The sequence below is a fragment of the Phalangium opilio genome, unplaced genomic scaffold, assembly GCF_054372755.1.
Source record: "Phalangium opilio isolate 3A_F unplaced genomic scaffold, DU_Popi_V2 ptg000246l_1, whole genome shotgun sequence".
Classification (NCBI taxonomy): domain Eukaryota; kingdom Metazoa; phylum Arthropoda; class Arachnida; order Opiliones; family Phalangiidae; genus Phalangium; species Phalangium opilio.
The window spans coordinates 6,240,902-6,255,545 of record NW_028324225.1 but is presented as its reverse complement, the minus strand read 5'-3'; the positions used below and the strand labels follow the sequence as shown (position 1 = coordinate 6,255,545).

At 38.8% G+C, this 14,644-nt stretch overlaps 1 protein-coding gene and 1 long non-coding RNA gene across 4 annotated transcripts; one reads left to right on the top strand and one right to left on the bottom strand.

Moving 5' to 3' along the window:
* Positions 1-2,178: 2,178 nt before the first annotated feature.
* On the top strand, positions 2,179-4,928 carry LOC149612292 (uncharacterized). 3 transcript variants are annotated; one of them, XM_089858490.1, is made up of 3 exons: positions 2,179-2,293; positions 2,368-2,519; positions 2,773-4,928. In XM_089858490.1, exon 3 carries the CDS (start codon positions 3,973-3,975, stop codon positions 4,543-4,545), a length of 573 nt encoding a protein of 190 aa, XP_089714616.1. In that variant the 5' UTR covers positions 2,179-2,293; positions 2,368-2,519; positions 2,773-3,972; the 3' UTR covers positions 4,546-4,928. The 3 variants fall into 3 exon arrangements, with proteins under 3 accessions (XP_089714616.1, XP_089714615.1, XP_089714614.1); XM_089858489.1 differs by having other exon boundaries at positions 2,179-2,519; positions 2,773-3,107; positions 3,345-4,928; XM_089858488.1 differs by having other exon boundaries at positions 2,179-2,519.
* A 1,673-nt stretch (positions 4,929-6,601) lies between these two features.
* LOC149612291 (uncharacterized) lies at positions 6,602-7,646 on the bottom strand. The gene is made up of 4 exons (XR_016376437.1): positions 7,352-7,646; positions 6,976-7,275; positions 6,762-6,911; positions 6,602-6,684 (listed from the first exon to the last, which is right to left on the bottom strand). It is a non-coding gene; the product is annotated as an uncharacterized LOC149612291 (long non-coding RNA).
* Positions 7,647-14,644: the final 6,998 nt, after the last annotated feature.

The following is a 14,644-nucleotide window of genomic DNA, read 5'->3' as shown; positions in this document are numbered from 1 at the left end:
AGTGAAATATTTGCTTTTTTTTAGAAAAAAGGTAAATTTAGAGGCAAATTGCAGGTAAATTAAGCTATAAAAGTTTAAATTATGGAAAATATAGGATGCAAAATACAAGAAAATAAGCAGTTATGATACTCATATACTAAAATGAAATAGAAAGTGACTTAATTTTAAAACAGTAAACGAAAGAAGACAAAGTCAGTATTAAAATGGCGAAATTAAAATTTGAAATGGGATGCACAGCTTAAAATGCAAAGTAATTGTAGTTTCAAATATTTGCAAAAAAAAGATTGAATTCCGGTGATAGAGAATGAAGTGGGTTCTTTAATACGATTTCTAACCTCAAAATAAGCGCCATGAAATCTCAAATCGAAAACCATACAAGAAATATTACGTCTGAAAGTAAATTAGATTTATTAAAAATGGATGACATTAGTGGTAATTAATACCCTTTAATCTAAATAATTTTGATCACACCAATCTTGAAGATACCTGATTCTAGCTGCCATATTGGTACTTTTTTAACCACTAACTCTTATGTCTATCAAGGACCGTGCTTGGTCAATGAGATACAAAACGCTATCGCATTGTGCTTGGTTACAAGGTTGTGGGGGACATTTTGTTGTATTAAGATCGCAACCTAAATGGCGCTGTTGTCAACAGATTCTCCCGTAATGTGTATTAAGCCCATTTTTAAAACCCTGAGAAACGGTGCTTTTTTGGCCAGAATATGTTTAAGCGCTTATCGCTTTCCTTGTAGTTCTTATAAACACGGCCATATTGGATCAATTTAATATAAATACTTACATATTTTTAAAAGGTTTCTCGACAACGATTACTTTTAGTTGATGCACAATTGTCACGCAATTAAGAAAAGGACAGTTTTAAATGAGCGTGTAGACTTTATCCAACATCGAAACTGTAATGCGTAGAAGCCAATTGAAACAATTCTTAAAGGTCTTGTAGCAAAAAATACGTGGATTATTTTCAATGTGATGTACAATCGTCCCGCAATTAAGAAGCGCAGTTTTACATTTAACATACATCGAGCGAGAACTCTATTTCCAACGTCCGAAGTCCGAACAGTAAATGGATAAAAGTAACTTAAACCAGTTCATTTAATCGTAATGAAGTTTTCAGCAACGTGTCTTGAAGCCTTTGCGAAAAAGTATTGATATTCCGTGTCGTAGTAGTGCAAGGCCGACAACCCCAAAATCTTGAAGCAAAACATACCGGGATTATTTTCAATGTGATGAACAATCGTCCCGCAATTAAGAAGCACAGATTAAGATTTAACATAAATCGAGCGAGTACTCTACTTCCAACGTCCGAACTCCTAAGTACGAACAGTAAATGGATAAAAGTAACTTAAACCAGTTCATTAATCGTAATGAAATTTTCTCTTTTCAGCCACGTGTCTTGGAGCCTTTGCGAAAAACCACTCTGGCTGTGTGCAAAGCCAACAATAAAATTATTTGGCCGTGCCGTGGTGGTGCAGGTGGTTAGTCTTGCACCACTACGGCACGACCAGGGTGGGAAATAAGAATTTTTTTGAAACTGGACATGGGGCCAGCGACCCCCCTGGCCTGGAATAAATAAACTGGTCCATGACCATTGACCAGGACGCGTCGTCTGCTAAAATAACTGGTCATTTGCCCTGTGCCACCGCCTTATTTCCCACGCTGGGCACGACCCATTAACATGGATGAAGGATGCGCGTGAAAAACATTCGACGCTCAAGAGGATGTGCAACTCCCTATACTAAAAAGTAGACAAGTCGATACTAGCGCCACCTGTTTACCAGCGCTGGAAACCCTCGCGGGAAAAATAAAAATACTGGACATAAGAGAAAAAACCGTCTGTTTTGCTTCTAGCAGACGACGCTAAGGAAAAAAAAATTGACCGTAGCGCGTGTTTTTTTCTTATGTCCAGTATTTTATATTTTTCCCGCGAGGGTTTCCAGCGCTGGTAGCCAGGCGGCGCTAGTATCGACTTGTCTACTTCTTAGTATAGGGAGTTGCACATCCTGTAGAGCGTCGAATGTTTTTCACGCGCATCCTTCATCCATGCCATTAATGTGATTGTTGGCCTTGCACCACTACCGCACGACCCAGAATGGATGGGGTTGTTGGCCTTGCACCACTACGGCACGGCGTATCAATACTTTTTTCGCAAAGGCTTCAAGACACGTTGCTGAAAACTTCATTACGATTAAAGAACTGGTTTAAGTTACTTTTATCCATTTATTGTTCGGACTTCGGACGTTGGAAGTAGAGTACTCGCTCGATTTATGTTAAATGTAAAACTATGCTTCTTAATTGCGCGACGATTGTACATCACATTGAAAATAATCCACGTATTTTTTGCTACAAGATTTTTAAGAGTTGGTTCAATTGGCTTCTAGCCATTACAGTTTCGATGTTGGAAAAAGTATACGCGCTCATTTAAAACTGTGCTTTTCTTAATTGCGCGACAATTGTGCATCAACTTAAAGTAATCGTTGTCGAGAAACCTTTTAAAAATATGTAAGTATTTATATTAAATTGATCCAATATGGCCGTGTTTATAAGAACTACACGGAAGTAACAAACCACTTTGGTTAGCCTAAATGTGTGCCCTAAAATGGGGGAAGTGGGACAAAGTGTAAGAGACCATTTGTATATTCTCTAAGAGAGTCTGAGGCAACTTTTAGTTTTGGATAGTCCCGCCATAATTTACACGGCCATATTGAACATTTCAAGGGAGTGGGGAGCTTAAAACACGATTTTTATATTTCAGAAATGGCTTTTACGCATTTACTGTTTGGAGTGTTGTCTGTAAAGTCTATTAGCTCAATTTACCTCAAATTAATTCCACCTAGAACATTCTCTAAACAACCACAATGTTTCATTTGCGGGAGTTTCGGGCACTTTGTACCTGATTGTTCTAAAAACAAATCCAAACATAGAGTAACTCCCTACAACAGCGTTTACAGTTTTTCTCAGCCTCTCCCCAGCACTTTTGCGGGGAAAAACGTTGTGGACGTGGAAGGACTTTTAGCTTCCGATGACGACTTTGATTTTGACTATGAGATCTTAAACAGAATGGAAGAGCAGGTATTATATTTGCTACAGGTAAGTGTAGTTGGGACTTTTAGTGCTACTTATACACAATGTTTTTAGAGTAGGAGGACTCATACCATTTACACAAGGGGCCCTGACTCGGTGGTGGAGTCAAAAGCTACACCTCCTTGTGTAAAGGGTATGATCCCTGCTAGTCTTAAAACATTGTGTACACAGGAATCGAGTCTGTCAGCAGTGGGTCTTGATTTGGAATGGCCCATTAGAACTTAAAATTATTTTTTTATAAAGTCTTTCAGTTATTTTGCGCATTCCAAGTTTGGACCACCCAATGCTCCCGTTTTGTCATGTTTGACGCCAAATCAGGACATTCCAGTTCAATCTAGTCAAGACGTGGTCCTTCAAAACTACAATTACTTTGCATTTTAAGCTGTGCATCCCATTTCAAATTTTAATTTCGCCATTTTAATACTGACTTTGTCTTCTTTCGTTTACTGTTTTAAAATTAAGTCACTTTCTATTTCATTTTAGTATATGAGTATCATAACTGCTTATTTTCTTGTATTTTGCATCCTATATTTTCCATAATTTAAACTTTTATAGCTTAATTTACCTGCAATTTGCCTCTAAATTTACCTTTTTTCTAAAAAAAAAAGCAAATATTTCACTGATAAGTGTATGGAAGTAACATAAGTAACATTCGTTTTTGTTGTTTACGTTTTAAAATATTTATTACGCTTGCATCTGGCAATATAAATGAAATGTATAGGAGAGAACCTGGTTATTTCAGGAAAAGCGGTTTATCAATAGTTGTATGAACCCTAAATTAAGGCTAACTTCCGGTGATAGGGAAATAAGGTGGTTAAAGTAATTGATACTAAATTATTGGTATATAACAGATGTAACAGACAGCATTGGAATGACATTAGTAAATCTCAAACCAGAAAATAAGCAATTGGAAGGACATAAAATGTTAATTTCTACTAAAGAAAACTTTGTGGAATTAGGCGCCATAACTCTCTGTGGTTTTGGTGCAAACATAGACTTTAGAACTAGAATGTTTAGATTAAACAAGGCGTCACCCCTGAATGAATTGCAATTAAAAAATATATTTAAGACGAAGAACGGTGAACCAGATGAAGTACCAATTCCAACTAGAACATTCTCTAAACGACCAATAGTCAAGACGTGGTTGCTCAAAATAGTCAAGACGTGGTTGCTCGAAATAGTCAAGACGTGGTTGCTCGAAATAGTCAAGACGTGGTTGCTCGAAATAGTCAAGACGTGGTTGCTCGAAATAGTCAAGACGTGGTTGCTCGAAATAGTCAAGACGTGGTTGCTCGAAATAGTCAAGACGTGGTTGCTCGAAATAGTCAAGACGTGGTTGCTCGAAATAGTCAAGATGCACCTGGTCAAATTAGTCAAGATGCACCTAGTCAAATTAGTCAAGATGCACCTAGTCATATTAGTCAAGATGCACCTAGTCAAATAAGCCAAGATTCACATAGTCAAATTAGTCAGGATTCACCTAGCCAAATTAATCAAGATTCACCTAGTCAAATAAGTCAAGATCCGCGCCGTCAAATTTGTCAAGATGGGATTACTCGATCTAGTCAACCCCAACCACAAAAAACTGGGAAAAACTTATACCAGAAAAAAAAAAACCTTAAATAATGATGATGAAGAAAAAATGGACATATTTGCTTAATGTTGATATCTGAATGAAAATAAAGAAAAATACACTGGGAATGCCTAAAGAGTTTTTTTATGCTATTGGTTCAATGTTTAAAATTTGAGAGTAGTTCCAGCATTATTTGTAGTTGGGGGCTCTTATGTGTTTCACATGACATAATGTCACTTAGTCCAGACTTAACGTTTTCTATCAGCATTCAATCATGAGTTAATAATATACTAGCTCCCTATTAACTCACGCATTCACCCAAAGTTTAAATCAAAGTTTGCCTATCTAAGCCTTTGTTGATTTTCTATATTTCGATAAACTGTCCGTCTCTACTATAATTAAGAGACTTACATTACAAACTTAAGAAGTCATTTAACCTAAATGGACTTCACTACTAACTTATTCTCCCGAAATCAGAAGTATATAATAGTTCTCTTCGAGAGAAGTGTACCATATCTGAACATTTAAAGCAAGGGTATGAAACCGAATCACATACAAGATAAATAATTCCCTCACCATTACTCTATTAGCGCTTAACTATTTGACAAGGCGTGCTTGTGGGTTTTTTTCATATATGTCAAGACGAGGTTTGTGCAGGTTGATTGTTAAGGAAAACAATAATTCCAGAATTTGCTATGTATTGGGATAACATCTTAATATCCCCTATATTATAAAATACATACATGTATATTATCATCATTATTTGTCTTAAATTACCTTCGACGGCTGAACGAGGTTCATCTTACATAATATAGGGACGATGTCATATATTTTAACGTTCACTTTATTTACTTTTCATAGACCATAACATTCTGAAAGTACATTAGGCTCAGAAGACGGTATTTATAATATTACATTAGGCTCAGAAGACAGTATTTATAACACTTCAACAATACTTCAATATATACAAAGCAAAAAATAACATAATACATTAAACTGTACAGTAAAAGTTAGATATAACCCAATTAAAACCATAAAACCCACAATACATATGGGAACAAAAGGTTATTGAAAAACCATTAACAGAACAGTATTTATAATACAACGTTTCTATCTGTATACAACATTGAATAGTTATTTAACATTATATATTGGAACCTTCAGTATAATTTAACATTAAGCAAATTCTAGCCATAAAAACCCACAGCGCATGTGGGAAAAAAGGCTCTGGGAAAACCCATTTGGGAAAAAACCATAATCACAGTTGAATTATTAATATTAAAACACTTATTTTTATATTGTGAGTTGATTTTTCACTCTGACGTCTGAGCTATCCACGAATAAATTTAATAATAGCATTATCGAACGACGCAACGGATGTCAAATATTCATGTCATAATACAAGCTAATTCGAGCCATAAAAACCCACAGCGCATGTGGGAAAAAAGGCTCTGGGAAAACCCATTTGGGAAAAAACCATAATCACAGTTGAATTATTAATATTAAAAACTTCTTCAGACTGTTTAAGGATGAATGTTTGGTGGATAGAAAGAAAGCAATAACCTAGTAGATGAGGCGTAGTTCATAAAGTTTCGTTTTTTCGAAACTATTACATAAGTGTATTGGCGCTGTACGTTTCAGATAACAAAGACCAAGACGACTCCAGTTCCACAAAATAGGAAAACTCTGCCTCTTGGCGTTAAGTTTTTCTCCTTTCTGTATTTCCACTGCTAGACCGCTATGCAGCCCGCCCTTGTATTGGTCTACTTGCTGCTCCCATAACATTGAACGTGCTAGAACTATAGTTCTAGTCGATCAGTTGCGGCGAAGTCCAACTTCCGCTTTGAGCGTTGGCCAACGTTTGAGGACGCTGCAGTGTTACCAACGGCAGATAACGCCGCCAGGAACATTTTCGAAATCACCTCGGCCGCGTTTTGCCGAAAAAAGGGGATTTTCGACTAGGACTGTTGAATTGTCGCCGATTATTCAGCCATTTCCGCTTCGCCATACCTAAAACATTTTTAAAGTACGCTATACAAAATTGCTCCATTCTTCACCAAACCTATGAAACTTGGTGCAACACTTACACTTTGTTCAGTGGTTCGCCTTTAGATGAACCCACAGTTGCCGCTCCAGATCTCAGTCATCTGACGCAACCATTTTAACGTTTTCAGAGTTGTATTTCACCTTTATTAAGCCTAAGGATAAGCCTTGAGATATATTTGCCGACGTATTTTCTGAAGAACCACAATAAATCACCTCAACGATTATCCCCATTAACTAATTATCACTATTACATACCTTGTTTACAATTTCGTTGACCTTGTCCTCCATGGCTACCCATGAACTAAACCAATGCTGTACGGTTACTCATGAATCACTACAATCCTCTAGGGCATTCATGAACTACGCATATCCTCTAGGGCATTCATGAACTACGCATATCCTCTAGGGTATTCATGAACTACGCATATCCTCTAGGGCATTCATGAACTACGCATATCCTCTAGGGTATTCATGAACTACGCATATCCTCTAGGGTATTCATTAACTACACAAATCCTCTAGGCTACTCATGAACTACGCCAATCCTCCAGGTTACTCATAAAATATACCATATTTTAAAATGGATTAATACCAAACTTATATGACCGTCAATTACAATAATGATACTTACCATTTTTTTTCAAATCTTGAAGTCAGATGTGGGTTCTTTAGTCAAGGATCCCAAGCCTTGTGTGGGTCTCTTAGTCAAGGATCCCAAGCCTTAAGTGGGTCTCTTAGTACAGGATCCCAAGCCTTATTTTAGGTTTCTTAGTACAGGATCCCAAGCCTTATTTTAGGTTTCTTAGTACAGGATCCCAAGCCTAATTTTAGGTTTCTTAGTACAGGATCCCAAGCCTAATTTTAGGTTTCTTAGTACAGGATCCCAAGCCATATGTGGGTTTCTTAGCCAAGGATCCCAAGCCTATTTCTCGGAGTTTAGACCCTTAAAGCAACATGCGGCTCCATTGCCGCCCCTACCATGATGCCTAACCTTGTACATACATAATAATTTTACCTTGCCGTAGGTAGGTAACAATGAGACTTAATGCATTAGGGAGGATCTGAAAATTATCCTAACAAGCTAAACCCAATGTACAATAGAAAGGTCGTCAATAAAGGGCGCACTGGAGCTCCACCTTGCTTTAAATAAATTTTTCCATTTCAAACTATGTTCTTTTAAAAATGCAAATACCCTTGTGGTAAGAATAATAAGACTCTCTATAACATGCATCGTATCGGTCTCGAAAAAGTTGGTTACCAAATGCCAAATCTAATTGACAATGATAGTCAGTCGAATACTTTTGTTCTAGACCCGGCAAAAGAGATATTCCATGTGAATCAAAGAACATTCTCAGTGCCGTTTGGCTCTTTAAAAAGTTAATATTGAAATCTCCAGCCACAACTGTTGGAATAGACGAATCATATTTCATGTCAAACAAAGGGTTAAAGTCCTCAAACACAGTTCTCAAACTTCCTAAGGGAGATTTGTACAACAATACCACAGATATAAGTTCTCCTTCTATGTAAACATCTAACCAGCAACGTTCCACGTGAGAATTTCTAACAGGAATGTCGCTTCGTAAAACTCTAGTATCTATCTCCTTAACCTCGTTTTCAGGCGTGTCTCTTAAATATATGGACGAACCAAAAGCAACTTTGCGTGCCGTACTTGGCAAGTAAATACCACCTACTTCCTTAAAAGATGGCACTCTAAAATCGTCCGTCTCTTTTTTCCACGTTTCAACAAAACATAACATTTGACTTTTTATTATTACATTGTCTGCTAAAACATCTTCTAAATGAGCATTTAAAGACTGCACGTTATGAACATAAATGTAAAGGGGATCATGCAAGAAAGGTAGTTCGATGCTTTTTGTGTCTCGCAACCTCTTAAGTTCCATTTCTACTAGGTTGTTTTTGGGTGAATTAGGAACCTTAAATTTTCCATCAATATATAAACCGGAAGCGGTTTTCGCTCTACTACAAGCCACATATAAATGCGCTCTTTCAATTTTTTTTGTAGCCTTACAATGAACCACTACCGAGGAGTAAGTATCACCCTGACTTTTATGTATCGTAATGGCCTCAGAAACAACCAAAGGCAATTGTTTCCTAGAAACTGAGGCATTATTTTGTCTCCATTTTCTATTAAACGACTTGATGACCTTTTCAACAGGCGTCCACGAAGCGTTAATATCACTATTCAAATATAAACCATGACATTTTTGCCTCAACATTTTCCCAACTTTGGGATCGTCAAACTCCATCCATACCCTGAACGGGATTTTATCCCCGACCCTATTTGTGCCGTACTCTATCTTTCTTAACCAACCTGTCGCGCCATTAGTTAGTCCGTCAGAGGTGTCAACATTGTTGGTCATCATATATCTCGCGCCACACGCAAGAGTCAATTGTTTGGGCAGACCATACGTATCAGACGTTGCTAACTTTTCAACTTGGGAAAGTATGTTATTTTTAACTTCACTACTAAGATCACCATTGACAACATCTACTGAAACCGAAACAGCCTTTTCCGTATTCATGTTTAAAAGCTTATTTTGATTGAATTGGTTTACTTCCGCGTTAGTGGCGAAAAGATGTATCGCTTCTTTTGGGGGTACACGCTCAGGCGTTACCTCCAGACTACTAAAGAAATCAATATCATTTTGAGTCATACTTCCCACAGCCATTCTATTTAAAGCTTCAGCAAATATTTTATCATCCCTCTGTCTCATAATTTCCTCAAGTTCGGCAAATTCAAATTGCTCCCATATTGGGTTACCAATAGTAGTAGGGACTACCTAGATTCGCAGAGATCCAAGATGGCCGCCACCCCAAGATGGCTGCCCTCTCCCCATCCACCAAACTTCCACCCAAAGATTAAGCTAAACTCCTACCTGACCAGCCCTACCTTCCACCATGCTATGACTCTTTAGAGGGGTTTTACCCATTTTTCCCCCAAAACAAGCTCGGCTTAACCCTCGGAGGCTGTAGTTCTTTAAATAAACCGGTCTAGTTATTTTGTAAGATTCTCGTTTGAATTTCGCGCCATAAACCTTTAAAGTATGTCTGAGAAACAAAGACAAATATATAAATAAAGATTTTTTAATAACAAATACCAAATAATATATACAATAAAATAGAGAATAACAAGAATATAAATAGAGAATAACAAGAATATAAATAGAGAATAACAAGAATATAAATAGAGAATAACAAGAATATTAATATAAACAAAGATTAAATTAAAACCAGAAATATTTACCGCCACTTTTACCGCTAATAAAAACCACTCTTTAAATCGTAATTTTGAAGGTAGTTGTTTTTATCTCTGACGTAAAAAGCATCTTGTTCAAAGGGACATTTTGATTTTCAAAACTTAATATTTTGGTCGAAATCTTAACGGGTCGACCATCTTTGTAATCGCCACGGAGAAGACACAAAAAAAAACACGAACTTCTTGCTGGATGTGTTACATACTGAATTCTAAATTAAAAAACAAAAATATTTACCGCCACTTTTACCGCTAATGAAAGCCACTCTTTAAATCGTAATTTTGAAGGTAATTGTTCTTGTCTCTAGCGTAATGTTGATTTTCAAAACTTGATATTTTAGTTGAAATCTTAATTAGCGCCGCGTTTTATTAACAATTTCGCGACATCAACGCGGCCTTCACTCCAGCGGGGCGTCGGCTATCAGCTTGATTTAGGAAGATCTTGGGCATTTCGGCTCCGAATCGTATCCACGTTGATCGAGCGAACAGCTGTTAAGTTTGAGAAGGACATCGAAGTCAAGGCCTCACTGAAAAGAACGTGCTCCATTTGGTGCAGGGTACGCAGAACCTTATGCGCTGGCAGGGCTTGTCGGGTTGTACGGGCCGATAAAATTCTTCGTTGACCCTTTACCTCCCGAAGGAAGTTACATCCGAGCCACTGCGAGGCCTGGTCTTCTTGTTCTGGTCTGGTTGTTTGGGCCAGAACTTCTCCTTCATTGCAGCGTCAGCCCGACATTGCGAATGAAATCGAACCACAACCAAAAGGCTTTGCTCGTGCATCCTGATGGCTGAGGCGACTTTACACAAATTTTACGCAACTTTCAAGAGACCAATGGAAAACACGTCAAATTAAGTCTTGCCGCGGAAGAAGTAGCAGGACTTAACTTAAATTAGATTTTCCTTCATTGCAATAGTCCGTTGTATGGACGCAAATGACGCTGCAATGAAGGTCGATTCATGAACTTCCTCAACATTATTCCACCTGGTTTCTTAGTCCGTGACCAAATTCTCTGGATTTTTGACATTAATCTCCTGCATTTGGTCACGAACTATGGTCGATGTTGAGTGGTGGGCCAAAAAAATGCGACTTTACACAAATTTACGCAGCTTTTCGGTGCGACCAAATGATTGTACTGAAAAGCTACGTAAATCTAGCCCATGAATCGAAATTGGTCCCTTTTCAGGCGATGCCCGAGAAGAGACAGCTAGAGAAATCGAAATTGGTCCCTTTTCCGTTGGAAAATTGAGTTTGGTCTTTACTCACCCAACAAAAGCGGCACGAGTTAAAGCAAGACATCTTTAGTTGAACTTTTAAGAGCATAGCTGAGCAACTGATAACTTTCTTCATGAAACACGGAGCTTATATACTAAATGACCGAGAGCAGATTTAATATTAAACAATTTCTCTAGATAAAAAATTTATTTTTTTTAAGGACCACACCCTGAAACATACTATTAAAACCGCGTGTCTTATATAATAACCGCTTAAAAACAGGTTGAAACCGGCTCGAACTAGTCAGGGCGTTGTCTTTTTTATCGGAATCGGGTAAGGTCAATTACCTAGCTACGTAGATTTTTCAAGGGTAACGACTTTTAAAAGTTTAAGAATTTGTAAAGTTTTTTTTGATGAAGATAAATGGCGTGTATTTTAAGATCGTCCATAGCTCAGTGGTTAAAGGCAGGGTCTACTAATGTAATACCCAAAAAGGTGGCGAGTTCAAATCCCGGCCAGTCTACCGAGCTATGGCCGATCTTTTTATGTATAAAATAAGGTTTGTTTAAGAAGTTGGGGTTAGTTGATAAACAGGCGTTAGTCATGAATGACGACTTTTTTTTAACTTTAGCGTCTAATACGTGTCTAGATATATACCCAAACAATACCCAATCAAGTTTTAAAAATTATTTGCATCAACCTCTTAACTTGAGTAGCGATTATGAAGTTGGGCTGGCAGAAATCATATTTCCAAATCATTGGGTGAATATAAGCGAAGAGTTTAACAAGTTTGAAATTCAGGTTGTAAGTGACCCAAACCATGGCAACTATGCAGCTGTTAGAGAGCCTGTTGAATATCAAAAAATAGAGATACCTGTCAATCGTTATACCAAGACCAAAGAGTACGAACTGCCCCAAAATTTTGTCGAGCTGTTAAATGATGATGTAAACAGTCATCCGTATTTAAAAGGCAAATTATCTTTTAAATTAGTGAATAAATATAAGGATGGGGCCCTAGGCAAACAGTTAGATACAAACTTTCCCGTTTACCTGCAAGTTTTAGGAGAGGAAAACATACGGTTCAAAATACCAGCTGATTCCCCCTTGGCCACGCTATATGAATTTAAAGAGAATAATTACGAGGATGTTCCATATATATCAAAATATCCTGTATCAAAGCATGCTAAAAATATAAGTTTAAATTACACTAATAATTACGTGGAAATCGAAATTGATAATGTTGGAGATAGTTTTAAAAAAAAATTTGATTACAAGTACATTCCCAAAGCCGCCATTAAACGTAAAACAAGCCACGAAGTTCCGTCGATAAGAAAAAAACCTCAACCGGAATATAAGCCTGTAGCCCCATCTATGCCTATTTTACCGCGAACTACTCCCTTTCTTCCAATTCCTATTACTGCAGCTAAGCCCGTAGTACCTGTACAACCACAGCCACCCAAAATAACCCCTCTTCCAAAACGAAAACCTTCACCACCACCCAAAATAACCCCTCCTCCACCACCCCCGAGACGCTCCTCTCCTCCACCACCCCCGAAACCTCCCTCTCCTCCACCGGCACCAGCACCACCAGCCCCGAAACAAACCCTACCACCGCCCCCGAAAACCTCTTCTCCGCCACCACCCCCAAAACCTCCCTCTCCTCCACCGGCACCAGCACCACCAGCCCCGAAACAAACCCTACCACCGCCCCCGAAAACCTCTTCTCCGCCACCACCCCCGAAACCTCCCTCTCCTCCACCGGCACCAGCACCACCAGCCCCGAAACAAACCCTACCACCGCCCCCGAAAACCTCTTCTCCGCCACCACCCCCAAAACCTCCCTCTCCTCCACCGGCACCAGCACCACCAGCCCCGAAACAAACCCTACCACCGCCCCCGAAAACCTCTTCTCCGCCACCACCCCCGAAACCTCCCTCTCCTCCACCGGCACCAGCACCACCAGCCCCGAAACAAACCCTACCACCGCCCCCGAAAACCTCTTCTCCGCCACCACCCCCGAAACCTCCCTCTCCTCCACCAGCACCAGCACCACCAGCCCCGAAAGCCTCTTCTCCGCCACCACCCCCAAAACCCTCCACTCCACCACCGCCCCCACGGTCAAGACCCCTCGCCCCCTTTGAACCATTAACACCCACACCTTCGCCCACACCCCCCTCATCTCCAGAGCTACCCGTATTACCGACCCCCTCCCCACCAGCGATTGATGAAAAACCCTTGTTTCCGCAGCCGGTTGATCCGCCAAAGAAAAAACCCGAGCCAACTATTTCTGAAAAGCCTAAGCAAATTAACCCCGAAGATTATGATAACTATAAGATATTGTTCTTACCGCAAACTTTTAGAGCCAGTAAAACGCCAGAGAAAAACGCCGAAGGGCTTTATCGAGCTGTAACGCGTACTTTAGAAAAATTAGTATTTAAAAAAATTGAAGTAACATATCACATTATAGATAATCGGGGTGATGCTATCATGTATAATTTTAAAACACCGGAATGGGTGGAAATTAAATTTTCTCCCCAACTAGCTAAATTGCTCGATCTTGACCCAAATAAATACTACACAGGACGCAATCAATCTGGTCCTTTGAGGATGACGGTACAAGAATATACCATAAACGAAAACAATGCGTATCTAGAATATCGAGTTAATAGAACCATAAAGCGCTATACCCCTTGGGAAGAACCCTGGCTTTATTTCTTTTTTAAAGTGTCAGGCGAGTTTAGATCGACAGATGATTATAAGATTTACGAAGATATTGCCGAAAACCTCCAAATAACGGCGCGCAATTTTGACCCTTTAAGATTGCACAATGCTGAATTTAGCGTTATTAAGCAAGGAGCGGAGCATTATTTTAGAGTCCATTGTCCGGCAAAAATTGAAATGCTCTTGCCAAAAGAATTGCGTGATATATTAAATTTAGAAGCTGAATACGTTGGTGGGACGTTTTTATCCACTAAACCTTTAGAGCGTAATTTTACGCATTTCAAAACAACTAATGACACATTTATCAATTATCGCGTTCATGACTCGCTAATGTATGTATTTACTAGGACTAATTTTACAAAAATTAAAATACCCGCGGGCGAATATACCTGCGATTTGACGGCGACCGGGGCCGTAATTCCCTTCTCTTTACATTTAAAAATTATAAATCAGTTATTGGGTGTTCAAGAATATATGCCTCGCCAGTATTTTAAAATGTACATTCTCAAAACGGAAACGGAAAATAGATACTATGTTCGTCTCGAAATAGAGCCAGGTGTTCGCGTGTCGGTAGCTGGACCAATGGCCAAGTTATTTAACATTCCCGAAGAGGGGGAATTTTTTAAACACAGTCACTCGGGAGTAGCTTTGGTAAATCCCCGATTAAGATCAATGACATTGACGGATAATAATAATTTTTGGACTAGCGAATACGA